At 55.2% G+C, this 26,988-nt stretch overlaps 1 protein-coding gene across 6 annotated transcripts in view; it reads left to right on the top strand.

Moving 5' to 3' along the window:
- Positions 1–26,988, top strand: part of PNPLA7 (patatin like phospholipase domain containing 7) — a 77,379-nt gene that overhangs the window by 44,359 nt on the left and 6,032 nt on the right. For 5 of the 6 annotated variants that reach the window (XM_024999698.2, XM_059891934.1, XM_059891935.1 and 2 more), the window contains 11 exons: positions 1,023–1,100; positions 2,748–2,953; positions 3,944–4,075; positions 4,860–4,983; positions 5,564–5,677; positions 6,788–6,857; positions 9,764–9,913; positions 17,392–17,455; positions 17,559–17,727; positions 20,743–20,925; positions 21,446–21,564. In XM_024999698.2, the coding sequence (XP_024855466.1) occupies positions 1,023–1,100; positions 2,748–2,953; positions 3,944–4,075; positions 4,860–4,983; positions 5,564–5,677; positions 6,788–6,857; positions 9,764–9,913; positions 17,392–17,455; positions 17,559–17,727; positions 20,743–20,925; positions 21,446–21,564 (1,409 nt within the window). The remainder of the gene's footprint in view (positions 1–1,022; positions 1,101–2,747; positions 2,954–3,943; positions 4,076–4,859; positions 4,984–5,563; positions 5,678–6,787; positions 6,858–9,763; positions 9,914–17,391; positions 17,456–17,558; positions 17,728–20,742; positions 20,926–21,445; positions 21,565–26,988) is intronic. The other variant, XM_059891933.1, reaches the window with a different exon arrangement.

Genomic DNA, 26,988 nt, shown 5'->3' with positions numbered 1-26,988 from the left:
TGTCCAGGTTGCTCCTGAAGGTGCTGAGTGGTGGGGGCTGGTGGGCTCTCCGGCCTCTTCTCTAAAGCCCCTGTCGTCCTTTATCCAGAGACTGCATCATCCTCATGTCTGGGAGCTGGGCTGGCCCCCGCCCCCCGTGGTGGGGGCACCGGGCGCAGGTCTCGCTCTTGGTCAGGAGGCAGTGGCGTCCATCTTCCTCTGTGGGTGTCGGCTGGCAGCCCCAAAGCCCGGGCTTAGACTCCTGCCACCTTGGCTCTGCAGGGCTGGCACTGGTGATTTGGGCACCGTGCGCGTCCTCTCCCCAGGCAGCGCTAGTGGTAAAGAGCCCGCCTGCGCTTCAGGGGGCACGAGAGGCGCAGGTTCGGTCCCAGGTCGGGAACGCCCCGGAGGAGGGCACGGCAGCCCACTCCAGTACTCTTCCTGGAGACTCCACGGGCAGAGGAGCCTGGCGGGCTGTGGTCCACAGGGTTGCAAAGAGCGGACACAGCTGCAGTGGCTTTGTACGCACACACGCCTCTCCAGAGGCGACTAGTGCGTTTCCTCAATGTTTCTGTTCTACTGTCACCATGAGCTGTGAGCACAGCTGGCGTTTCCACACCCTCAGTGCTCACTTGGCGGGTTTCTCTCCTCACAAGACCCTGGGTGTGCTCCTGAGTATGCTGTGAAGGGCTCCTAGCGCAGCTGGTAGGGACAGGGCGCCCGACCAGGACGCTTGCCCGCCAGGCCTGCGCCTCACAGCCAGCCGGCCGCCCTCTCGCGGCAGCGGCGGCCTCTCTCCATCGCGTGGCTGCACGCAGTGGTGGCGCGCGTGTCTGTTTGCAGCTGTCGCACTGATGTCCGTCTGTCCTGCGCCAACAGTACCAGCTTGTCGCCGACGGCACCCTCCACGCCTGTCTCCACGGGTGGTCCTCCGAGGGCTGGCGACACCCTGTGGCCATGCGTCCACCTGGGGGCCATGTGCAGCCTCCACATGAGCCTGTCTCTCTGTGCTCCCTGTCCTGACCCTGTGTTTCCGTTTCTAGGACCCTTCGCTGTTAGATGGCCGGGTGGCGCTTCTCCACGTCCCAGGGGGCACGGTGGTGTTGAGGCAGGGAGACCAGGTGAGGGAAGGCAGAGTCTGTGAGAGTGGCCCACCCGGACCCCAGACCTCCCGGACCCCAGCACTGGCACTGGGCGGAGCTCAGAGCAGGCAGCCTCCCCATGGCCCTCTGGTCCCAGTGGACACACGGCGTGCGGTCCGCTGGCACTCAGCGCGGACGGGCTCTTGCCCTCAGGCCTGTGCAGCCGTCTGCAGGCCTATTGACGGTCAGTGAGCCCGCCCTCTTCCTGGGGTGGCTTTGTCCAGCCCAGCATGGGCGTGTCCGTCTGCACATCCACGTTGCTGTTACCAGTCTCACTCAGGAAGTCAGGTACAGGAGGAAGCACTGTGTTTGCTCAGTCCTCAAACCTAATATAGATGAAAAATAATTTTGTTTCTCATAAATGAACGTGGGACTTCCCAGCTGAGGCCAGTAGCAAAGAATCTGCCTGCCAGTGCAGCAGACGCAAGAGGCCTGGGCTCAGTCCCCGGGTCGGAAAGATCCCCAGAGCAGGAGGTGGCAACCATTCCAGAATTCTTGCCTGGGAGACCCTGTGGACAGAGGAGCTTGGTGGGCTACAGTCCATGGGGCTGCAGAGTGTCGGACACGACTGAGTGAGCACAAATGCGTGTAGTTCCTGCTCCCTAGAACCCTGCTTTGCCGGGCGGCAGAGGCTGTCTCTTCGGCCTCCTGTGGTGAGGCCGCCCCCCAGCCCTGTGCCAGCTGGGGGCAGGAGTCCTTCATCTGCCGGGCGAGCAGCAGTGCTGAGGAGGCCTTCCTTGGTGAGCGAGCAGGCTGACCTGGGTCCCCTTTCTGTGTGGTTCCCCGGAGCACGGCCACTGGGGCCAGTGCTGAGGAGGCAGACCACCTAGCATCCCTGGGGGGCTGGGTGGGGGGCACGGAGAGCCAGCCTGGTGGGGACCCTCCCGGGCCTCTTCCCCTCCCCTCTGTCCTTTCTCTTGTTCTCTGGGGACAAGACAGGGGAAAGGCCTGTCCTTTTCCTGAGGGAGGCGGGCTGCTGGCTGGCCCCCGGCCATCGGGCCCTGTGGGAAAGCCTGTCCTGGGTCTTCCACAGCACCCAGTACCCTCAAGAGGCCACGCTGGAGCAGGGGCCGCCTCCGCCTGCCCCCAGCCCCTAGAGCCCTGCGGGGCCTGGCACAGCTGCTTTGCATTTTTTCCATTTCTGACACACCCTTTTCTGCTCAGACCAGGGAGAGGGGTCCCACGGGGTGGGGTGAGCACATGAGGAAGGGTCCTGACAGGGGTTGCTTCAGACTGGTTTCACAGGCACATCTGCGAACGCTGGGCCCTGAGAATATGTGCTGTGTGCCGGGGCGGGGGCCGCGGGGGAGGGGGGGTGTTGTACCGCAGGCTTTAGCCGCTTTCAGGGGCGAGCTCGTGTCTCCGCCTTGCACAGTGCTGAGCTGCTGGCATGTTTGTGGGGAGCAACTCGATGTGTAGGTGCCTCCGGCGTGGGCGGCTGCCGTGGACCGGAGGCGCAGAGCGGGCTCGTGCCCTACAGCTGGTGATAAGTGACCAACATTCCCAGCAAGTCTGGGCCTGGGGCCGGTTGCCGGAGCCGTGCAGTGAAGGCAGCGTGGCGGCCTGCCCACTGCTGGCCCGGGCTCGGGGGCGCTGCCAGCTCCGCCCGTGTCTGTGTTTCGTCAGGACACGAGCATCCTCTTCGTGGTCTCGGGGCTGCTGCATGTGTACCAGCGGAAGATTGACAGCGAGGAGGACACGTTCCTGTTCATGGCACGGCCCGGTGAGATGGTGGGCCAGCTGGCGGTGCTCACGGGCGAGCCCCTCATCTTCACCATCAGGGCCAACCGGGACTGCAGCTTCCTGTCCATCTCCAAGGCGCACTTCTACGAGTGAGTGCCCTGCTGGCCACCGCTCCGCGCGGCTCCCTGGTGGCCGCCTGCGCTTGTCTGCAGTGCGTGTGCGTGCCTCCACGTGGGCCCGGGGCCTGCTTGTGATTGTATCTGTGCCATGTGCATGCGTGTGCGTGTACTTGTGTGTCTCCGTGTGTCCGTGTGAGCGTCCGCGTGTGTGCGCTCACAGCGGTGCCTTGGCTGACGTCCCAAGGGACCCTGTGCACTAGTCCCTTCCCTCTGGAGGTGAGGCTCGTGTCAGCTGCTGTCCTGACATCCCCTGGGGTCCTCAGGGGCTCCCACATGTCACCCAAAGCAGAACTTTACGTTTCCCTGACCTGCCCCTGCTCCCGCCTTAGTCGTCTCAGAGACTGGTGACTTCATCTGCCCATTGCTTGGTGGAGTCCCGAGCCCCCCAGGCCCCGCATTCTCTGTGGCCCAGTGCAGCCAGGAGCTGAGCACTCCCCTGGAGCTGCCCTCCAGAGGCCTCCACACCATAGCAGGGACCTGCTTGGCTCCACAGCCCCAGCCTGGTTCACAGTGGCATCAGGGGACAGCAGCTGACGCTTCTGCTGGGCCCAGTGGCTTTCCGGGTGCCAAGCCTCCACAGTCTCTGCCATTGACCCCTCAGCCACACCTTCCCATGCACTCCCACTGCTCTAGTCTTCTGGCACATCCTGGGGGGCTGGGGTTTGACCCACTGCGAGCACTGGGCCCTTACACATGGCATGTGCTCCCAGGACACTGTGGGTGGTGATGACTACTGTGGAGGGGCTCCGACAGCCCTCCCAGGGTCGCTGGCCACTGGGCATACCCAGGGGGCCGGGGAACAGGTAGCTGACCAGAGTCTGTGCTCTGGTCTCACCCTTGGCTCAGTGGGCATTGTGATAAGTGGGGACGGGGGGCACCTGCTGCCTGGAGTGAAGGGGTGGAGGCTGGCGGGACCGGCCAGGGAGCTGGGGCAGGGAATGACTCCAGGATGCCCTGCAGCATCATGCGGAGGCAGCCAGCCGTGGTCCTGAGCGTGGCGCACACCGTGGTGAGGCGGGTGTCCTCCTTCGTGCGGCAGATCGACTTCGCCCTGGACTGGATGGAGGTGGAGGCCGGCCGCGCCATATACAGGTGAGGCCCGCCTTCCGGCCGCACCACGTCCGGGCAAGGCCCGCCTTTTGGCCGCGGGCACAGAGGAGGGCCGCTTTGCTCTGCCTCGGGGGTGGCACAGGCAGAGGCCTCACAGCGGCCTCCTAGCTTCCATGCGCACACTGCCCTCAGGCGCGCTGCCTCCTCACCTGCACAGTCTCCACGGGGCCCAGCGGAGCCGCGTGGAGGCCGCGTCCAGGAAGCTGTTCGTGTGCCAGGTGCGGGCTCAGATGGGCGGCCTCAGGCCCGTGTCCTAGCGGCTGAATTCAGGCGTCCACGCTCGCTGGGTCAGACCCAGCTTCAGTTCAGTTCAGTCGCTCAGTCGTGTCCGACTCTTTGCGACCCCATGAATCGCAGCACGCCAGGCCTCCCTGTCCATCACCAACTCCCGGAGTTCACTGAGACTCACGTCCATCGAGTCAGTGATGCCATCCAGCCATCTCATCCTCTGTCGTCCCCTTCTCCTCCTGCCCCCAATCCCTCCCAGCATCAGGGTCTTTTCCAATGAGTCAACTCAGACCCGGCTTAGAGCTACCAGTTTTCATGGTTTTAAAAATGAAAACTAAGATCATTATTGACCGTTTATTTAAAAATCACAATAAACCCTTTATATGTTAGTATACATGTTTTTTAATAGAAAATAACGATTTTCTAAAACAAAAACATGTAGTGAGAAGAATAGATTCCTTTTTCTGTTTCGCTGACTCTGGTAGCCAAGGGCTTCCAGCCAGGTGCCCCGCCCACCCCCACAGCCTCTGTCCCGCAGGCAGGGGGACAAGTCCGACTGCACCTACATCGTGCTCAGCGGCCGCCTGCGCGCTGTGATCCAGAAGGACGACGGCAAGAAGCGCCTGGCGGGCGAGTACGGCCGCGGAGACCTCGTGGGCGTGGTAGGGCCGCCACGCCCTCCCCTCCCCTCCCATGGCGCCCACACCATGCCCCCATCCTCCCCACCCCACCCCTCCTCTCCCCTCTCCCTTGCCTTTCCCGCCCCGCCCCTCCCCTTCCCGCCCCACCTCTACCCCCTCCTCCCTTCCGGCCCACACGCCGCCCCTCCCCGCCCATTCCCTTTCTTGCTCCTCCCCCTACGCCCCGTGCCCATCCCCTCACACCTTTTCTCTTCCCACCTTGGGCGCCCACGTGGGCAGAGGCACAGGCAGTAGAATATCCCAGGAGTTGCTTCCCACAGGCCGCCTCCCAGGAGAGCAGGCCTAGGGTGGGTTCGGCAGCCACCTTTGGGACAGTGGTTCCTCCGAGACCCCGAGGCCCTCGGTGGGGAGGATGAGGCCCTGGCCTATCTGGGCTGCTGGTGGCAGGCCCACAGCTCTCGCTGATGCTTCCTTCCTCAGCGCAGGGTGCTGGGTGAGCCCCGTTTCCTCCTGCTCTGGAGGGGCCCTGGGACCCTGCTCTCAGGCCTGCCTCCGGGCCCTGGGGTCAGCCTGTGGCCATAGCACCAGCTCCCGTCCCCAGGTGGAGACACTCACCCACCAGGCCAGGGCAACCACAGTGCATGCTATTCGGGACTCAGAGCTGGCCAAGCTTCCCGAAGGAGCCCTGAACTCCATCAAGCGCCAGTACCCACAGGTGAGAGCTGTGAAATTGTGAAGTCAGAATGCCAGAACCGGGTCAAGACCAAGACTGCTCCCATCAGGCAGGCTGCAGGAGGAGGGCCGGCCCCCGCTTCCCCAGACAGCAGTCCCCGCCGGCTTCAGGGCAGGACTGCAGTGCCTGGCAGTCAGCCGGGAGGCAGAATGAGGGCAGCCTGCCCTGCTTCTGGTTTTCTGATGTCACTTCCCTGCTTCTGAGTCTTGAGAGTGCAGACAGGGAAATGGAGAGCCTGCACCTTAGCACTTTGGAGGAAGAGGCAGGGCTGCTACTGGAGAGTCACAGGAGTGGCCCCTCTGAAGGCTTAGGCCTGATCCGTCCCTGTGAGCCCGTGTGTGAACAAGTGAAGCAGCCCCCAAGTTATTTATGAAGTTAATGTGACTTTAATACCAAAACTTGATAAAAATAACAGAAAATGGATCATTTCTTTTAGTACCATAGTTATAGCAGGTCAACTATTAATGCAATAAATATGTGTGATTGGAGTAAGCTGACAACGGCTTCTCTTTTCAAAACTGATTCTGTACAGCATGCAAGAGCCACAAAAGCAGGTTTCCTGTTTCCTTCTCTGCCATCTTGCAAACTGTAGCAATTAAAAGACTTTTCAACTGAGTTTATCCTCATGCAAAAGCGCTTAGAAGTAAATTATACATACTTTGACATTTCAACTTTATTTACTTGAGTCTGCAACTCAAAAAAATTAGAATTAATATAACCAAACTAGCATTATTATATTTAAAAGGTAGTTCTTCGTGGATGTCATGTAGTACCAGCCCATGTCTGGCCAGAGCTGGCACTCAGCAGCCCACAATGACCCTTGGCTCTGGGGACGTCCCTTGTGGTCTGCCTTTGGGGGTTGTGGCTTCCCCATTTGTCCGTTTCCTGCCTGGGGAAGACAGGGGCCCTCAGCCAGGGCAAGATCGCAGGCCACGTGCCTGCCCACCCGTCTGTGACCAGACAGCGGCCGTGTTACCATCCACTGCCCGGAGCAGTGTACAGCCGAGGCAGTTTTGAAACCATGGATCTAAGGTGCTTGGCTTTATGGTTTACAGTGTGTGGTTGAGGTCTCTGTTCTTTCTCTGCCCCCAGGTTGTGACTCGACTGATTCGCCTCTTGGGCGAGAAGATCCTGGGCAGCCTCCAGCAGGGAGCTGCGGCAGGTGTGTGCCCAGGCCTGGCACCTGGGAGCCCCACCCACCCCGCCTGGAGCCCCTGCTTACTTTGAAGCCCCCCCTCACACAGCGTTGGTTTTGTTTTCAGCTGTCAGACCCGGTGTTTGAAACTATTCCCTCATCCTGGTGTTCCAGGCTTCCTCCTGGTGTCCTCTCCTTTCTGTGTAAAGAGTTGCTTTAATAATGGTTCTTAAATTCTCTGAGTTTTCCTATATTGAAGGATGTCTTTGCCTTTTTTCTGAAGGCTACATGTTGCTGGATGTACCATTCTGTCTTAACAGCCCTTTCATTTCAGCACTTGAAACATTGGCCACTTCCCTCTGGCCTCCATTGTGTCTAATGAGAAATCCGGACTTCGAATTGCTCTCAAGTAGGCGTGCATTGTTTCTGACTGTGTTCAAGATTTCCCGTCATCTTCAGTGTTTAGAAATTTGATTCTGGAATGTTTGGGCATGAATTCCTTTGAGTTTATCTTGTTTGGGGTTTTCTCATCTTCTTGAATCTGCAGGTTTATTTTACATATATGTCCGTATGTATGTTTTTACCACGTTTGGGAAGGTCTCAGCCTTTATTTCTTCAAATACTCTCTTGGCCCTGTATTCTTTCTTCTTTTGTGGAAACTCACAGACGCAGGTGTTAGACCTCTTATTATCATCCCCAAAGTCTCTGGGACATCGCTTGTGTTTTAACCGTTTTTCTCCTCTGATGCTCAGATCAAGTAGCTTCTTTTGATCTGTCTTCAAGGTCTTTGGCTCTTTCCTCTGTCTTCTTGACTCTGCTCCTAACCCCACCCAGAGAGGTTTTTGTTTTAGTTATTTTATTTCTACATTTCCTTCAAGACTACCCGTGATGGCTGCTTCTGGCCGGCTGTGGACCCCTGTTTTGGTACCTTCCTGTGATGGCTGCTTCTGGCTGGCTGTGAACCGCTGCTTTGATACCTTGTCAAGGGCTTGCAGCGTCTGTGCCCTGGTGTCGTTTCTGTCTTCTCCTGTCCCAGTTGAGGCCTCCTGGCCTTTGGTGCGCCTGGTCGTTTTGGACTGTGTCCCATATTTCGGGATTTATGATGATCTGGTTCCCATTTACATCTCTTACTTTTGCAGGCTCAGTGTGCTGGTATTCAGAGCACGTCCTGGCCCTCTTCCCGGCTGCGTCTGAGTGCTAACCTAGTTCTCGAGGCCTCTGCCTCACTGCACTGGTCTGCTGCACTTGGGTGCTCCCCCGAGCCAGTGTGAAGGCTGGCGGGTGCACCACCACCTTCTGTTCTCAGAGCCTCTGCTTGTGCTTCTGGCCAGTCTCCCACAGGGGCTCCTTGGGGGTGAGCCCAGCACTTCGCCCAGGGTTTAGGGGGCTCTGTTCTCCACATCCCCCTCTCTGGACAGGCTGCTGCTTCCGCTTGCTAGTGCTGGTTGGAGAGCTGGGGCTCCACTCTCTGTGTCTAGAGCCCAGGCAGGGCTTGCTTAGGGCAGGGGGCCCTGGAAAGTCTCCTAGGAGGCAGCAGCACTGGGGAGGGGAAGGAAGGGCTTACGTGGCGGTAGCTGGGTCAGGGTGTGACACTGCCGCTCTGCTGCAAGTGGAATGGTCTTCCCGTGCGCTGAGGCCCCTGGCCAGTTTGCCCTCCTCTCAGTGCCCCTCTGGCCTCCTAAGAGCTGTGTCCAGGGGCTTCTTGTAGCTGGTGGCTGCGGGTAGGTGGGATGTGCCAGCTCCATCTCCTTGGCCAGAACCAGAGCATCTCACAGCTTTTCTTAAAAGCTAAACGAAAGCTATCAGGAGCTGGCGATAAATTCCCCCTCTGGGCCTACCGCAGATGGAGGGTTCTGATGTCACAGGTCACTGGGAAAGAGAGAGAGGAAGGGACTCCTCACAGAGAAGCTTCAGGAAAGCCAGGGACGGGCCCTCTGCTGCCTTGAGTGCAGCTAGCAGTGGGATCACAGCCCTCCCTCCTCTTTCCCTGTCCCACATTAGCTCTTGGGAGCCCTGTCTCTGCCTCCTGAGCCCCCACACTGACTTCTGGGTCATGCCTTGTGGGGGAACCCACCCTCCTCCATAGGGACAAGAGCAGCAGTCAGAAATGGACAGAACTGGGCCTTCCTGCATGGCCAGGGCCTGCACCTGTGAGGTCTGTGTGAGGTCTGTGTGGGAGCTGGGCTATGACAGCGGCCAGCCAGGGAAGCTGGGAAGAGAGCCCTCAGCGTGTCCGGGCCCCAGAAGACTGGAGCCTGGCTGGGATGTGGCCAGCAGGAAGGGTGAGGCCGCCCCCTCAGCCACCTCCATGAAAGCAGGAGATTCCACCCACCAAGAAGGAACTTTGTGATTGGAAATAAGCTTCAGCTAGGGACGCGCTGGTGGAGGGTAATGACCTCGTGGACATAAGTGCCTGCAGATCCATTGCTGCTGCCGTGGGGCATCCTGGCCTCACAACTAGAGAATGGGGAGCCTGTGGTCCTGAGGACCCAGCCCTGACCTCCGGCGGGTGGTTCTGCGCCTCACCCCTGGGTCTGGAAACCTATGCAGATGAGACAGAAGAAAGGTGTCATCATCTAAGACTCAGGCTGTTCCCCGTCTCTGGAGGAGGCGCGGTCAGAGGACGGGTCCTCCCCGGCTGGCCCTTCATCTCTTTGCATTTTCTCTGGGCCCCACGGTCTTCTCTGAGTCTGTGCCCGTGTCCCCTTCAGTGGGGCCGGTCCTGCTGTGTATGAGACGCAAGGGCGCCACGGTGCGGTTCGCTTTCAGCAGGAAGGCCGGGAATCTAGTTGTGGAGACCAGGGCAGACCGGGTGCCCGTTCCCCCAGCCAGGCTGCTGGGGCCACGCAATCACCTGGAAACACTCAGGGACACTGAGCCTGTCCTGGCGGCAGCCAGCTCCTCAGGCTAGCACACACCCCTGTGCTCTGCAGGTCACCAGTTTGGGTTCCATACTGTGGGCAGCAAGTGGGACTCGGGGAACGCCGCCAGCAACCTCTCCACAGTGGCCGTCATGCCAGTGTCGGAGGACGTGCCCCTCACCGCCTTCACCCTGGAGCTCAAGCACGCCCTCAGCGCTATTGGTAAGCCCTGCCCAAGGCCACCTGAGGTCCCCTGGGCCCCCTCCTCCCCCTGCCTCTCAGTCCTTCCAGGTTCTCCTGAAAGAGCGCTCAGCGTTGCCCGCAAGGCTGGTAACCCTGGGTGGGGGTGGGGGTGGGGGTGCGGTGCTGGGGAGGGGACCACCACAGTGCGACGGAGCCTCCGGACAGTCTTGATGGGGACCCGACGCCACAGGAGCTGGTGTGAGTCACACTGCACTCCTCCCAGCTGAACCCACAGAGGCCCCTGCGCCCCCTGCAGAAGCCGTCTTGGGGTGGGCGCCTCCAGCTGCCCCACCACTTGGAGAGCACGCTGCAGTGGCCAGGGAGCTGGCTGACCACGTGGGAACACCCTCAGTGAGGGTCCGTCAGCTTAGGTCTTGCTGCCAAGATCCTGACAGCTGGGAAGTTTGGGGCTCAAGAACAAGAAACTGAAATTCTGGAGAATTCTTAGGAATTCTCCAAATCATAAAGCATTCCATATTCTTAACACTTTACTCATATGGTTTTATATAATTGTAAGTGATCATAGTAATAGACAACAAGTCAATTTTCTGAGACAGGGCTATTTTACTGGCTTCAAGGGGTAATAGAAGGCATTGAATAGATGCCAAACAAAAATGATTTACAAAATTGAGCTACTATTATAAATATTCAATATTTAAAAGTTATTCTCCAAGTGAAAATTTAAATCACAGAAAGCATTAATTTCCATTAGTCTTGGTCTCTGTTTCATAACAAACGTTCTGGATCTGGAAGCCTCCACTTGTTTTCAGTGAGGTTGGTCAGCCTGTCCAGGGCGCACCAAGAGACCTGCAGTTGTACAGTGCAGACGTACGGACTCATAATAGTGGCTTGTTCCCTTTGAAAAAACGACTTGTATTTTGAAATAATTATAGATTCATAGCAAGTTATAAAAATAGTAAAGAGAGAGCCATATGCCAGCCCCCACCCCTGGTTATGTAACCACAGCACAGCATCCAGACCAGGAAATCGGTGTCCGTACGGTGCACTCATGCGACTGCATGTGTGTCCGTGTGAATTTCTGTTTCTGCAAGGAACGGGGGTCACGACAGGGACGGTACTGGACTGTCGGTGGCGTTGGGTGGCAGTGACGTCCAAGCGATGTGAGGACGAAGCAGCCTCCTGCCTCATTCCTGGTCTTGGGGAAAAGCTTTCAGTCTTTTGTCTTTGAGTAGGGTGTTAGCTGTCAGTCTCTCACGGATGGCCTCTAACTTAGGAAGGTTTCTTTCTATTCATATTTTGTTGAGGGTTTATATCATAAAAAGATGTTAAATTTTGTCAGTGCTTTCTTTTTCTGCAGCAATTGAGATGATCATATTTCCCCCCTTTGTTCTGTTGATGTGATTTATCACACTGATTGATACTCACGAATTGAGTCATTCTTGCACTCCAGGAGTAGCTCCCACTTGGTGGGGTGTGTAGGCCTTTTACTGCCCCTGGGTTTGGTCAGCTCCTCTCTCATTCATGAATTGAGTCATTCTTGCACTCCAGGAGTAGCTCCCACTTGGTGGGGTGTGTAGCCCTTTTACTGCCCCTGGGTTTGGTCAGCTCCTCTCTCATGGAGGGTTTCGCACTGTCAGGGTTGCCTGTCTGTAGTTTCTTGTGGTGTCCTGGTCCCACCGTGACTCTGGTGAGGGGGTACTGGTGCTAGCCCCATGGAATGAGTCAGGAAGTGTTCCCTCAGAGTCAATATTTTGGAAGACTTTGAGGAGGACTGGTATTAATTTTTCTTTTAACGTTTGGTAGAGGATTTTCCCTGGTGGTTCAGTAGTTAAGAATTGGCCTGCCAGTGCAGGGGTGACAGGTTCCTCCCTGGTCCTGGAAGACTGCACGTGCCGCAAGGCAGCTCAGTCCATGCGCCACAGCTACCGAGCTCAAGCTCGGGCCTCAGTGCTGCAGCTCTCCAGCCTGCATCCCGTGGGGCCCACGCTGCACAACGAGGGAAGCCCGGGCCCCACAGCCGGAGAGCGGCCCCGCCCGCCGCAGCTGGAGGAAGCCTGTGCCCGGGAGCACAGCCCCAGCTCGGCTCTGGCTCTGTGTTTAGTGTGAGATTCTTCTGTTACTTAAGGTACAAAGCCAGCTGTTGGTCAGAGATCTCTCTTCTTCCTCAGAGGAGGCATTCATAGCCATCAGCGTCCCTCCTTGCAGGGCTCTCGCTGTGTCCTCTACATTCTGGAATGTTGTGCTTTTGTTTTCATTTGCTTCAAGTATTTCCTCGTTTCTTTGTGATTTCTTTGACTCATTGGTTGTTTAAACATTTAATTTCCATATACTTGTGAATTTTCCATTTTCATACCATTGTGATCAGAAAAGATACTTTATGTAAGTCCAGTCTTTACCTGCCTCCTGAGGAACTTGTATGCAGATCAAGAAGCAACAGTTAGAAGAACTGGATGTGGAACAACTGACTGGTTCAAAATTGAGAAGGAGTGCGTCAAGGCTGTGTATTCTTACCCTGCTTATTTAACTTATATGCAGAGTACATCATGCTAAATGCCAGGCTGGATGAACCACAAGCTGAAATCAAGATTGCCAGGAGAAATATCAACAAACTCAGATATGCAGATGACACAACTCTAATGGCAGAAAGTGAAGAGAAACTAAAGAGCCTCTTGATGAGGGTGAAAGAGGACAGTGAAAAAGCTGGCTTAAAAGTCAGTATTCAAAAAACTAAGATCATGGCATCTGATTCCATCACTTCATGGCAAATACATGGGGAAAAAGTGGAAACAGTGACAGACTTTAATTTCCTGGGCTCCAAAATCACTGCAGATGGTGACTGCAGCCATGAAATTGAAAGACACTTGCTCCTTGGAAGAAAAGTTATGACAAACATAGACAGCATGTTAAAAAACAGAGACATCACTTTTCTGACAAAGATTCGTCTAGTCAGAGCTATGGTTTTTCCAGTAGTCATGTATGGATGTGAGAGTTGGACCATAACGAAGGCTGAACGCCCAGGAATTGATGCTTTCAAATTGTGATGCTGGAGAAGACCCTTGAGAGTCCCTTGGACTGCAAGGAGATCAAACCAGTCAAACCTAAAGGATATGAACCCTGAATATTCATTGGAAGGACTGATGTTGAAGCTCTAATAATTTGGCCACCTGATGGGAAGAGCCAACTCACCAGAAAAGACCCTGATGCTGGGAAAGATTGAAGGCGGGAAGAGAAGGGGGCAACAGAGGATGAGATGGTTGAATGGAATCACCGACTCAATGGGCATGAGTTTGAGCAAACTCCAGGAGATAGTGAAAGATGGGGAAGCCTGCCTGACATGCTGCAATCCATGGAGCTGCAAAGAACTGGACCCAACTTAGCGACTGAACAACAGCAACGGAAGACTTGTGGCCCAGCATCCAGCCTCTTCTGGGGGAAAGGGAGAGTGTGTGGTGTGCTGGGCTCCTGGGCACTTGTGACTGTGAGGCAGTGTCCCATCTAGCTTGGATCTGCATTTCCCAGTAGCTGAAAAGTCTGTCTCGCAGCCACTGGGATCCCTTCTTCTGAGTGCCTGTCAAGTTGCCCACTGTTTTGTGGGGCTGTTATCTTTTCCTTGTCAATGGGCAGTGTGGATGCAGTTGCTTTTTTTCGGATGAAAATGCAGATATCTTTACCTCTGTGGCTTGCTTTTTTATTCTTTTAATGATGTCTTTCGACAAATGCTTCCTAGGTGGCACCAGTGGTAAAGAATCCACCTGCAGTGCAGGAGACACAAGAGACACAGATTTCACCCAGGTCAGGAAGATACTGGAGAAGGAAATGGCAACCCACTCCAGTATTCTTGCCTGGAGAATCCCATGGACTGGTGGGCTGTAGTCCATGGGGTTGCAAAGAGCTGGACATGACAGCATGCATCTAGTTCACTGACTTTGACAAATGCAAGTTGTTAATTCTAATATGGACCAATTTATTTATCATTTTTTCCCTATATTGTTACTGAATTTTGCATTTTATTGAAGAAATTTCATCCTATCCCCAAGTCATGAAGAGGTTCTTTTAAAAACATTATTGTATTACCTGTCAAGTTTACAATCCATTGGGGATGGTTTTGATTATGAAATAAATAGAGTCAGGATGCATTTTTCTGTAGGCTCCTCAGCTGACCCAGAGCCCTCACTCAGAACCAATGGACCCTGCCCTGAGGGTTCCTTTGCTGAAAGGTGATCACATCTGTGAAGGGTGTTTGTAGAGAGAGGATCTAGGCCAATGGCCTTGTCTTCCAGCTTCAGGGTTTCAGCCACTTCCTCTGGCTTCCACAGTTTGGAGGAGAGGCTGTGTAACAGCCAGGCTGACAGTGACTCTCCAGGCCTGAGCAGCCCCCACAGAGCCGACTCGGAGTAACTGGGAGTCACCCTGTATCCATGCACTACCCTGGCCCTGTCCATGGCTGGGCCTTAGGCAGACCCCTCCCAGGGACAGGCTAGTCACCACATTCCTAACTGGCCAGGACTGTAGCCAGCGCCTTGAGAGCCCAGGACACTCCTAGGGGCTCCACACTTTCCCAAGGGCCTCCTCAGGACCCTCGAGTCCAGGCAGAGGCCTAGAGCAGATGTGCACCGAGGGTCAGAGAGAGCAGCCACCGTCTCCAGGGCCTCAGGCAGGGCTTCTCAGTGTTCCCGCAGCAGACATGGCCTGCCTGTCCCGTCTCGTCCTAGACTTCCAAGAGGTGAACGGAACTAGTCACTGCAGTGCCCAGGAGTGCCCGCCCTTGCAGGCTGAGAGCCCCTCCAGCCCCGAGAGGGGTCCCTCTCTGTCAGGCCCTTGTGGGTGCCCGACCCCCAAGGCAGGAGTGCGGCCTTAGTGGGACCAGCGCCCTCTGTCCCGACCCCCAGAGGAGTTGCTCCCCCACTTCCACAGGCTTCTGCCTTTGAGTCAGAGCTGCTCCCCTGCAGGTCAGACCAGCGGCCACCTCACAGGCACCACCCTGTGGTTCAATTCAGTCACTCATTCATGTCCGACTCTTTGCGACCCTGTGGACTACAGCATGCCAGGCCTCCCTGTCCATCACCAACTCCCAGAGCTTGCTCAAACTCATGTCCATCAAGTTGGTGATGCCATCCAGATATCTCATCCTCTGTCATTCCCTTCTCCTCCCGCCTTCAATCTTTCCCAGCATCAGGGTCTTTTCCATTGAGTCAGTTCTTCGTATCAGGTGGCCAAAGTATTAGAGCTTCAGCTTCAGCATCAGTCCCGCCAATGAATAGTCAGGACTGATTTCCTTTAGGATTGACTGGTTGCATCTCCTTGCTGTCCAAGGGACTCAAGAGTTTTCTCTAGCACCACAGTTAAAAAGCATCAATTCTTCAGCACTCAGCTTTCTTTATGGTCCAATTCTCAGATCCATACATGACTACTGGAAAAACCATAGCTTTGACTAGACGAATCTTTGTCAGAAAAGTGATGTCTCTGCTTTTTATGGTCGTAACTTTTCTTCAAGGAGCAAGTGTCTTTTAATTTCATGGCAGCGGTTACCATCTCCAGTGATTTGGAGCCCAAGAAAATAAAATCTGTCACTGATTCCACTATTTCGCCATCTGTTGGCCATGAAGTGATGGAACCGGATGCCATGATCTTAGTTTTTTGAATATTGACTTTTAAGCCAGCTTTTTCATTCTCCTCTTTCACTTTCATCAAGAGGCTCTTTAGTTCTTCCTTGTTTTCTGCCATAAGGGTGGTGTCATCTGCATATCTGAGGTTATTGATATTTCTCCCAACAATCTTGAGTCCAGCTTGTGTTTCATCCAGCCCAGTGTTTCTCATGATGTACTTTGCATGTGAGTTAAATAAGCAAGAGACAATATACAGCCTTGATGTACTCCTTCCCCAATTTGTAACCAGTCCATCGTTCCATGTCCAGTTCTAACTGTTGCTTCTTGACCTGCATGCAGATTTCTCAGGAGGCAGGTAAGTTGGTCTGCTATTCCCATCTCTTTCAGAATGTTCCACAGTTTGTTGTGATCCACACAGTCAAAGGCTTTGGCATAGTCAATAAAGCAGAAGTAGATGTTTTTCTGGAATTCTCTTGCTTTTTCTACATTCCAACGGATGATGGCAATTTGATCTCTGGTTCCTCTCCCTTTTCTAAATCCAGCTTAAACATCTGGAAGTTCTCAGTTCATGTACTGGCTTGGAGAATTTTGAGCATTGCTTTGCTATTGTGTTGTGAGATGAATGCAATTGTGTGGTAGTTTAAGCAGTCTTTGGCATTACATTTCTTTGGGATTGAAATGAAAACTGACCCTTTCCAGTCCTGCGGCCACTACTGAGTTTTCCAAATTTACTGGCATATTGAGTGCAACACTTTCACAGCATCACCTTTTAGGACTTGAAATAGCTCAGCTGGAATTCCATCACCTCTACTAGCTTTGTTTGTAGTGATGCTTCCTAAGGCCCACTTGAATTCCTGCTCCAGGATGTCTGGCTTTAGGTGAGCACTCCACTGTGTGGAACACGCTCTTATTCTGTGTGCTGTCAAGAAAGCAGACACCTCCAGTAAAACACAGGCAGTGATTTCCTGTCTCTCCCCTTCTAATCGTGAGCCCTCAGGGAAGTTCAGATGCCAGTGCAGGGGGAGCCTGGGCTTCTCTTGCTGCAGCAGGACTTCTTCATCCTCAGGGTAGTCCAGCAGCCTTCCTGACCCTGAGGGCCACTGTCTCAGCTTTTGTCCCCACCCCTGGCAGCCCTCCTGGTTGAGCAGATGTGTCTGTCCGAACAGCAGCTCCCTTCTCCAACAGATCTTCCTGACCCAGGAATCGAACTGGGGTGTCCTTCATTGCATGCAGATTCTTTACCAGCTGAGCTATCAGGGAAGCCCAAAGGAAAGTGAAAGTCACTCAGTTGGGTCCAACTCTTTGCAACTCCGTGGACTCAGTCCATGGAATTCTTCAGGCCAGAATACTGGAGTGCGTAGCCTTTCCCTTCTCCAGGGGATCCTCCCAACCCAGGGACTGAACCCAGGTCTCCTACATTGCAGGTGGATTATTTACCATCTGAGCCACCCTGTAGATGGAAGAACAAGCTGACCCCAGAGACAGCATGTGAAAGCATGCGTCTCCATCCTGGTAAACCACATCTGCTGGAATCCAGCCAGCCACTGACTTGGGTTGGGGAAGTTGTCTGATCTTGCATTTTACAAGCTTGTGTTTCCCCTGCCCCCAGCACACACACAGTTTCAGAGCTGCAGAAATTCAAGCCCAGTGTGTACAGAGGAGGAGACTGAGGTTCAGAGAGGCTGCCCGTCCCTGTGCCTGGTGCAGCCCTTCCCTTGGCACACCGCAGGCTCACCTGCCCGGAGGGTCTCCTTCAGGGCCACAAGCACTTTCCCGAGAGCTGTGAGAGGTTTCTGCTTTGCCGACAAGCAGATTCCAGGAGAAGGAAGGGCCTTACGGCTCCTCCGAGGTGGGCTGTGGCAGTTTTCTGCATCTGGTGGTGGTTTTTAGGCCCTGCCCTGCTGCTGACCAGTGACAGCATAAAACAGCGCCTTGGCTCTGCTGCTCTGGACAGGTATGAGGCCTCCACGTGGGAACAGCCTGGCCAAGCCCGGCTTCCTGCTCTCAGGGGGCCCCTGCCCAGCCATGAAATACACCAGGGTGTCTGTGCCTTCCAGTATCCACGAGTACCGGCTGTCCAGCTGGCTGGGGCAGCAGGAGGACATCCACCGGATCGTGCTCTACCAGGCGGACAGCACACTCACGCCCTGGACCCAGCGCTGCATCCGGCAGGCAGACTGCATCCTCATCGTGGGCCTGGGCGAGCAGGAGCCCACGGTTGGCGAGGTGAGCTGGCTGCGGAAGCGCGGCAGTGGGCGGGGCTTCGGCAGGTGGGGCCGAGTAGTGGGCGTGGTCTCTCGGCAGAAGGCTGGGCAGGTCCTGGCTAGCGTGGCCCTTTTTTCTCAGACCCGGTTTGTCTTTTTTCCTTTGAATGAAGTATTTCAAGGACTCAGGAAGGGATGAATAGTAAAAGCAAACACCCAGACATTTGCTCTCCACATTTTGAAAACATTTTGCTGTGTTTACCTCTGGCGTTGTTCTGGCAGGAGCAGGCAGATACCTATGGTTTTTCCAGTATCACGTATAGATGTGAGACTTGGACTATAAAGAAATCTGAGTACCAAAGAATTGTTGCCTTTGAACTGTGGTGTTGGAGAAGACTCTTGAGAGTGGACTTCAAGGAGATCCAACCAGTCTATCCTAAAGGAAATCAGTCCTGACTATTCATTGGAAGGACTGATGCTGAAGCTGAACCTCCAGTACTTTGGCCACCTGATGTGAAGAACTGACTCATTGGAAAAGACCCTGATGCTGGGAAAGATTGAAGGCGGGAGGAGAAGGAAAGGACAGGATGAGATGGCTGGATGGGATCACCGACCAATGGACATGAGTTTGAGTGAGCTCCGGGAATTGCTGATGGACAGGGAAGCCTGGAGTGCTGCAGTTCACGGGGTCACAAAGAGTCGGACACGACTGAGCGACTGAACTGAGCTGAGACAGATACCGTGCGGTAGCCGGTAGCCCACCCCAGGTGGTGTCTTGTGAAGCCAGAGCCTCGTTTTACTGTGTGTGTGTCTCTGTTTTTTATGTAGATAGTGTTCTACTTTATTCCATCTTTGTTGGTTTATTGTTCAGTCACTAAGTTTTTTGTTCAATCACTAAATTGAGTCAGACCCTTTGCAACCCTGTGGAGTGCAGCATGCCAGGCTTCCGTGTCCTTCAGTGTCTACTGGAGTTTGCTCAAATTCATGTCCATTGAGTTGGTGATGCTATCTAACTATCTCACCATCTACCACCTCCTCCTTTTGCCGTTAATCTTTCCCAGCATCAGAGTCTTTTCCAGTGAGTTGGCTCTTCCCATCAGATGGCCAAAGTATTGGAGCTTCAACATCAGCAACAGTCCTTCCAATGAATATTTAGGGTTGATTTCCTCTATGATTGATTAGTTTGATCTCCTTGCAGTTCAAAGGACTCTCAAGAGTCTTCTCCAGCACCACAATGTGACAGCATCAATTATTCAGCACCCAGCCTTCTTTATGGTCCAGCTCTCACATCTGTATGTGACTACTGGAAAAACCATAACTTTGACTAGACGGACCTTTGTTGGCAAAGTGATCTCTCTGCTTTTTAATACATTGCCTAGGTTTGTCATAGCTTTCTTTCCAAGGAGCAAGTGTCTTTTAATTTCACTGTCTGCAGTGATTTTGGAGCCCAAGAAAATAAGATCTGCCACTGCTTCTAGTTTTTCCCTTTCTGTTTGCCATGAACGGATGGGACTGGATGCCGTGATCTTAGTTTTTTTGAATATTGAGTTTCAAGCCAACTTTTTCACTCTCCTCTTTCACCCTCATCAAGAGGCTCTTTAGTTCCTCTTCACTTTCTGCCATTAGAGTGGTATCATCTGCATATCTGAGGCTGTTGATATTTCTCCTGGAAATCTTGATTCCAGCTTGTGATTCATCCAGTCCAGCATTTTGCATGGTGAACTCTGCATATGGGCTTCCTGGGTGGCTCAGAGGTAAAGAATTCGCCTGCAATGCAGGAGCTACAGATTTGATCCCTAGGTCAGGAAGATCCCCTGGAGAAGGGCATTGCAACCCACTCCACTGTTCCTGCCTGGAGAATCCCATCGACAGAGGAGCTGCGTGGGCTATAGTTCTTGGGATCACAAAGGATCGTACGTGACTAAAGGGACTTAGCAAGCACGCACGACTCTGCATGTAAACTGAATAAGCAGGATGGCAGTACACAGCTTTGTGTTCCTTTCCCCATGTGGAAGGTCAGTTGTTCCGTATAAGGTTCTAACTGTTGTTTTTCGAACTGCATACTGGTTTCTCAGGGTGCAAGTAAAGTGGTCTGGTGTTCCCGTATCTTTTAAGAATTTTCCACAGCTTGTTGTGATCCACACCGTTAAAGGCTTTCATGTAGTCTATGAAGCAGAAATAGATGGTTCTCTGGAGTTTCCTTGCTTTTTCTATGATCCAACGGATGTTGGCAATTTGATCTCTAGTTCCTCTGCCTTTTCTAAATCCAGCTTATACATCTGGAAGTTCTCCGTTCACATACTGCTGAAGCCTGTACCATCTTGAGATTTCCTTTTTCCCTCGGTGCTTACACTTCTGAGTTTTATCCATATTGTTTTACTTGTCTTATGGCTGTTTAGTTTCTATTTGTGAACGCCCCGCCATCTGTCTGTTCTGTCAGTGGACTGTGAAATTTCCTTACTACACGCGTGTGCAAGGGTGTCTTCAGGGCACCACCTAGAAAAGCTGCCGAGCCGGAGCCTGTGTATTCAGGTTCCCAGAGCTGCCAGACCCCACTCCAGTCAGCTGTGCTGCCGGGCAAGGCCTGGGGCTCCGTGCTCGTCGCCCTGCACCCGAAGCCCCATGTCTCCAGCTTCGGGTGTCAGGTGGAGTCGTCATCTCTTTGTTTTCTGTCCGTCCTCTTCTCACCTCACGTTCTGCCCCGTCCTGGGTCAGCTACAAACTCGTCATCTCTGCTGCGGGTTCCAGTTCTGCCAGGAGCGGTGCCCCTTTGCCGAAGATGGTTGCAGCATGTATTCACGAGGCCATGTTAGAGAAGCAGAGGGCGGTGCGCTCCCTGCCTGCAGGCCCGCAGAGCTTGGCGGGCACGCAGCCGCAACCCCTGGGGCCCGGCTTCACAGAGGAAGGGCCCAGCACACTACAGCCAGGCCGGTGCCGCAACCCATGTGGGCTGATGGGCGAGGTGGCGTCCAGCCTGGGGCCGCCGTAAGCCGGGGCTCTGCTGCGCTGGCTGACTCGCGGCTCCACTCTCCCTCAGCTGGAGCGGATGCTGGAGACTGCGGCCGTGCGTGCCCAGAAGCAGCTGGTGCTGCTGCACCGTCAGGACGGGCCCGCGCCGGCCCGCACCGCGGAGTGGCTCAACATGCGGGGCTGGTGTTCTGGCCACCTGCACCTCTGCTGCCCTCGCCGCGTCTTCTCCAGGAGGAGCCTGCCCAAGCTGGTGAGGTGGGGCCCTGGGGCCTGCTTCCTGCCCTCCCTCCACTTCTGACCCCAGCCCACAGCGCTGATGCGGCTCTCACTGCTGCTCGAGCCTGATTGTTGTGTGGCGGCACCTCTGATGGAGGAGCCCCGCTTGGTGCCAGAGCCGAGCCCAGGGGCCTCAGGTTGGCCCTGCCTCCTCCTTTGGACAGAAAAAGCCGCAAATCCTGAGGCACCTCTTCCTCGGGGTCCTCAGCCCTGGAGACTGGGCAGGGGCCGCAGTGGGAGCAGGGGCCCCGCAGCACGGTGGACTCAAACTGACCGTGGTGTCGATGCCCAGACATCCAGGCCCCGCACGCCCTCCACTTGGAGTGGCAGGTGTCGGCTAGGCCCAGGGCCGTGGCGCCCTCCCAGGCGAGCCCAGGCACTGAGGTGCTGACGGCGCAGCTCAGAACCACCGGCGTGTCCTGGAGACAGCTTTGGGTCAGGAGTCGGGGAGAGCAGCGGGTCAGGTCGGCCCTGTCTGCTGGCCTCTCTTGTAGGTGGAGCTGTACGAGCGGGTTTGCCAGAGGCCCCCGGACCGGCACTCGGACTTCTCCCGCCTGGCAAGAGTGCTGACCGGCAATGCCATCGCCTTGGTCCTTGGGGGAGGGGGAGCAAGGTGAGTACCTCTGCTTCCCATGCCCTTCCCTGCATGTGGGTGTGTGGGTGTGTGTAGGAGCGTGGGCAAGAGTGTGTGTACGTGGCTGTGTGGGTGGGCGTGTGTGTGCGTGGCTGTGTGTGTGTAGGTGCAAGGGGCGTGGGTGTGTGTGCATGGGCGTGTGCGTGTGCACATGGCCATGTATGTGTGTGCAAGGGCGTGGGTGTGTGCGTGGCTGTTTGTGCATGCATGGCTGTGGGTGTGTGTGCATGGGCGTGGGTGTGTGTGTGTGAAGGTGCAAGGGCATGGGCGTGTGTGTGTGGCTGTGTGTGTGTGTGTGTGTGTGTGGCTGTGTGTGTGCAAGGGCGTGGGTGTGTGTGCGTGGCTGTGTGTGTGTGTGCATGGGTGTGGCTGTGTGTGTGAAGGTGCAAGGGCATGGGCGTGTGTGCGTGGCCGTGTGTGTGTGCGTGGCTGTGTGTGTGTAGGTGCAAGGGGCATGGGTGTGTGTGCATGGCTGTGTGTGTGTGTGCGTGGCTGTGTGTGTGTGCATGGCTGTGTGTGTGTAGGTGCAAGGGGCGTGGGTGTGTGTGCATGGGCGTGTGCGTGTGCACATGGCCATGTATGTGTGTGCAAGGGCGTGGGTGTGTGCATGGCTGTTTGTGCATGCATGGGTGTGGGTGTGTGTGCATGGCTGTGTGTGTGTGTGCGTGGCTGTGTGTGTGTGTGCATGGGTGTGGCTGTGTGTGTGAAGGTGCAAGGGCATGGGTGTGTGTGTGTGGCTGTGTGTGTGTGTGTGTGTGTGTGTGTGTGTGCGTGGCTGTGTGTGTGTGCGTGGCTGTGTGTGTGTGTGCATGGGTGTGGCTGTGTGTGTGTAGGTGCGTGGGCGTGGGTGTGTGTGCGTGGCTCTGTGTATGTGTGCATGGGCGTGTGTGTGTGGCTGTGTGTGTGTGTGCGTGGCTGTGTGTGTGTGCGCGTGGCTGTGTGTGTGTAGGTGCGTGGGCGTGGGTGTGCGTGCATGGCTCTGTGTGTGTGTGCATGGGCGTGGGCATGGGTCCCTGTGCGCTGCCCATGCACAGCTGTGGCCCCTCCACAAGGCTTCAGGAGAGCGTGTCTCTTCCTGGCTGTTCCCTCTTTCCTCTGGCCTGCAGGTGAGCTTCTCTCCGCTTTATGAAACAGGGGTCTGCTCTGCTCACGACCCTCTGAAGCAGCCTTTAGCTCCTTGGGCTGGTGGGTGGGTTCCTTTAAGGATGTTGAGCCCAAACAACTTGAACCCAGGTTGTCCTGACACTTGCCGCCCTTCTCCTGACGTGTGTTAGAGAGAAATTTACACGCGGGGCAGAAATGGAGCGCGGGTGTGCGGTGAGCGTGCGACAGGCCCAGGCCACCGGGTGAAGCGGCGATGCGCGGAGGGGCAGGGCAGCACCTGTGCTGGATCCCTGCCCGCCGAGCGTGGGTCCCAGGGCCGGGGCACCCTGCAGGCTGGAGCCCAGGCCCCTGGCCGCAGTGGGCATCAGGGCACTCCCTGGGCTGGCCGCCTGTCCCTGGGGCCTGCTGGAGGGACCTGGCTCACCACCTCCCTTGGCCGTAGGACACTCCTTCTGGAGTGAGCTGAGGACAGAGGGTCCCAGAGGGTGGATGCCCTGCTCAGCTCCTGCACTCCTCGGCTAATCATAGCTGGATGAGGTCTGAGAGAGAATGCAGATGAGCCTCAGAACTGCTTGTCTGACTGGACTCACGCTCATTGCTTCCCTAGGACTGGAGATACTGGGGCTCGAAGCTCTGGCCCAAGACCCCTAGGGAAGGATGGAGCCTTCTTAGGGAAGGGAAAGTAGGGCGAAGCTGGTCCACTGCTCTTCCCGGGGACCCTGCCCCTCACTCCAGCTTCCTCCCTGGTTTCATCTTCCTCACAGCCGTGTTGCTGCCTGTTGCCGCCTCGCTCTGAGGGCTGGGCTGGGACCAGAGCCTCAGGCTGCCGGGAGGGACCCCTCGTGGTGACACTGGCGCCCTGAGTGTGGCCTGGCCAGGGGTGGGGGCTAGTGAGTACTGTGTCTGTTCATCTCGGGTAGTTCAGAGGCATCGTCAGCACCACGTTCTCACTTGAAAGCTGAACTAATGGGCCTGGAAACCGGGCAGTTTGCTCAGAGTTGCCAGGTGAGGGGCACTCAGGCACTTTCTGTGGGCTGGGACAGTGAGGTGCTGGAGCAGCTGGTCTGCTACAGCATTTTTAGTGAAATTCGCTCAAAGTGGCGTTTAGTAAGGCCCTGCAGTGTTCGTGGGACACACGGTGCCTGTCCGCAGGTCCAGAGCTGTCCCCAGACAGTGTCCTGCGGACGGTCATTTCAGCCGCTCCACAGCTGGTCCCCATTTACACTCCGTGTCTCACGCCAGAGCATAGCTGGTGTACAACACTGCACTGGGGTCGGGTGTACGGGGAGTGACTCAGCCACACACACGCACACGCCCCTTCCCTCTGTGGGTTCTTACAGGACAGTGAGCGTGGCTGCTTGTGCTGCAGTGGGACTCTGTTGTTTGCTTTTGTCTGCTTCATTCTTTTCGGTTCTAAATTGATGAGCTCTAAGGCCAAACGCACAGTCAGACTCTGTCCACCCCCTGTCACCCATCCTCTGCCTCCTCCTCAGCTCAGGGTCCCAGGCGGCCCCTCCCCGGGGGCGGAGCCTGTCTCCTCTGGAGTGATGCAGCCCCACTGCTGTGGGCGCACAGTTCGCCCGCGCCCGCCGAGCTCTGCTGGGCCGGGCAGCGGCTTCCTCCCAGGCACAGGGCTGAGGCGCTGCCTTCAAGTTTCTGTCCCTGTGATCTGGGAGCGGCCCCATGTCTCCTGTTTGCAGCTCCATTTCTGGGTACTGTGTCTTCCTCTCTCTCGCTATATTCCTGATTCTGTTAGAGTTCATACTCTAGAAATTTCCTTGAGAGCAGTGCCGGGAGAATGCTTGGCAGAGTGTGCCGGTTCTGTGCGCGCTTGCAGGACAGTCTGGCTGTGGGATTCTGGGTGGAAGTGGTTTCCCTGGGAGTTCTTTCTATTGTCCATGTAGCTTCTAGGATTGCTGTGAAGTCCAGTGCCATTTTGTTCCCAAGGTCTGTTCCCTCTGGGTCTTGCAGGCGAGTCTCTTCATTCTCGTGTTTCTCAAAGAACTTGGTGAAGTGCCTGGGTCTCGCAGTTTGAGTTTCTCTGAGAATATCGGTGCTCGCCTGCTGAGCTTTCCGCTCCGTGCTGGCCTGTGTCTGCTCGGTCCGTGAGCTCTGTGCGCGCAGCATTGTCTGTGCCCCGGCTGCAGCTGTAGCAGCGCTGCCTGGACTCCGGGCTCCACACTGCGCTGGTCCTCCTCCTGTCAGTGACGTCCGGGTTGTGTTCTAGGTTTGGTTACTACGCACAGAGTGGCTGTCAGCATTTGCACACGAGTCTCCCTTGTGGGATAACACGTAGGAGCAGACCCCCTCTGCCTGGAGCGGTTGAATGTGCCCGACCCCAGGGCTGCAAGGGCCGCCTGCGCTTCTGCCACCCTTGACCCTGTCAGGGCGAGCGTGGCCGCTCCCGGTGCCACTGGGACCTGGTCTGCATCCCCGAACTCGGGCTCCAGGGCCTCCTTTCCCGGTGGCGTGTCCTCTGCTGTTTGGTTGGAGGAGTTGTGGGTAGTCTGGATACAAGTCTTCTGCCAGATGTGTTCATTACTGATACTGTTTCCAGTCTTTGACTTTTGTTTCCTAGTGGCTTTTTTTGATGAGCTCATTTTAGCCTGGTGAAGTGGGATTTCCCTGGTTCTTACAGTTTAACTTCTGGGGCTCAGGGGGCTCTTGCCGGGGTCTCATCTTCTCGAAGCTTGTGCTTCTGGGCCTGCGATCCGCCCACAGCTGCCACCTCTGAGTGGCGGAGCTCTCGGTGGGTGAGGGTCTTCTCCCTCACATCGCTCACTCCCTGCTAAGCTGCCACGGCATCCAGCTCAGATGCCAGCACCTGCCCAGGTGTGGGCTGCGCTGGGGCCTGCTGTGCTGACCGCACTGCACGCCATCTCCCTTGCCCTGGCTTTGCAGGGAGCCTCTGTAGGAAATCATCAGGCAGTGTGATTCCTTCACCCTCCCTCTCCTTGAAATTATTTTGATCATCCTCATTCCTCTGCATCTCTGTGTAAATTTTAGAATCATCCAAGTATTTTATGGGTTTTTGCTATTGTAAATGGTCTGCTTTAAATTTCATTTTAAATTGTCTGTCGCCAGTATGTAGAAATACAAACGATATTTGTAAATATGTCGTTTTACAGCCTTGGTAAACTCACTTCTTCTATTTCCTTTTTTGTAGTTCTTTTTCATTTTTTATGTATACACTTAAGTCTTCCGAGAATAAAGATAGTATTTCCTCTTTCTTTTCCGTGACTTTGCTTCTCTTCCTCGTCTGTTGCGCTGGTTAGAGCTTCCCGCGGGTCTGAGCAGGTGTCGAGCGAGCCCTTGCCATGCCCGCAGCATCAGGACTGCACCCCCTCTAATGGCTGAGTGCCGCGCAGCTGCTGGTCTCTGAGACGCTCTGTACCAGACTGAGGGCGTGCCTTCTGTTCTTAGCCAACCGAGTTTTTATCACGGGGGCTTGTTTTTCTGGGTCTGTGGGATTCTGTGATTTACTCCTTTATTCTGTTGATATGATGGATCACACTGAGTGATTCTAGCGTCACCTCCTTGGGACAGACTCGTTGGCCTGTGGCCCTATCGTGTCTGCCCGGCCCTCGGGTCTGCGGGAGGCGGGCTGTGCTTGTCCTCGCCTGAAACGCAGGCAGGTTTGTTTGCCGCTGCTTCTGTTGTCTGGAAGGTCTTACGTGGCTTGTGCTGTTCTTCTTTATGTTTAGTACAATTAACTAGTAAAACCATCTGGACATGAAATTTTGTAAGGATTCAAGAATTAAAAACTCACTTGTTTTGATGGTTATAGGACTATCCAGGTTTTCTACTTCTAGTGTCGGGTCTGGTAAGCTGTGTTATTCGTAACTTGTGTTATGAATGTGTCCATTTTATCTGATTTTTCCTACTTAAGGCACAAAGTTACTATTAACTTCTTAACTGGAGCATCTGTGATGTTCCCTTTTTCAGTCCTGAGGTTAGTTATGACAACCGCCTGTCTCCCTCCTCCTCCTCCCTCCTTCTCTGTCCCACCCCCGCGTCTCTCTCCCCCTCTTTTTACTTTTCTGGATCAGTCTTACCAGGAACTATCAACTGAATTCATCTTTTCAAAGCACCTACTTGTAGCTTTCAGGGTCCTGTCTGTTATGTTTGTTTTCTGGTTCGTTAATTTCCTGTCTTTATTATTTCCTTTATTTTGCCCTCTTTGATTTAAGCTGTTGTTTCTTTCCTGACTTACGGGCCAGCAGACGCTGTCTGAGAAGGGCCGGTGGCGAGGCCACAGCCTCCCAGCCAGCGTGGCAGGCCGCGGCTCTGGGTGCTGCC

The sequence above is a fragment of the Bos taurus genome, chromosome 11 (assembly GCF_002263795.3).
Source record: "Bos taurus isolate L1 Dominette 01449 registration number 42190680 breed Hereford chromosome 11, ARS-UCD2.0, whole genome shotgun sequence".
Lineage (NCBI taxonomy): Eukaryota > Metazoa > Chordata > Mammalia > Artiodactyla > Bovidae > Bos > Bos taurus.
The sequence above is the reverse complement of the archived record's forward strand: the minus strand, read 5'-3'. Positions and strand labels throughout refer to the sequence as shown.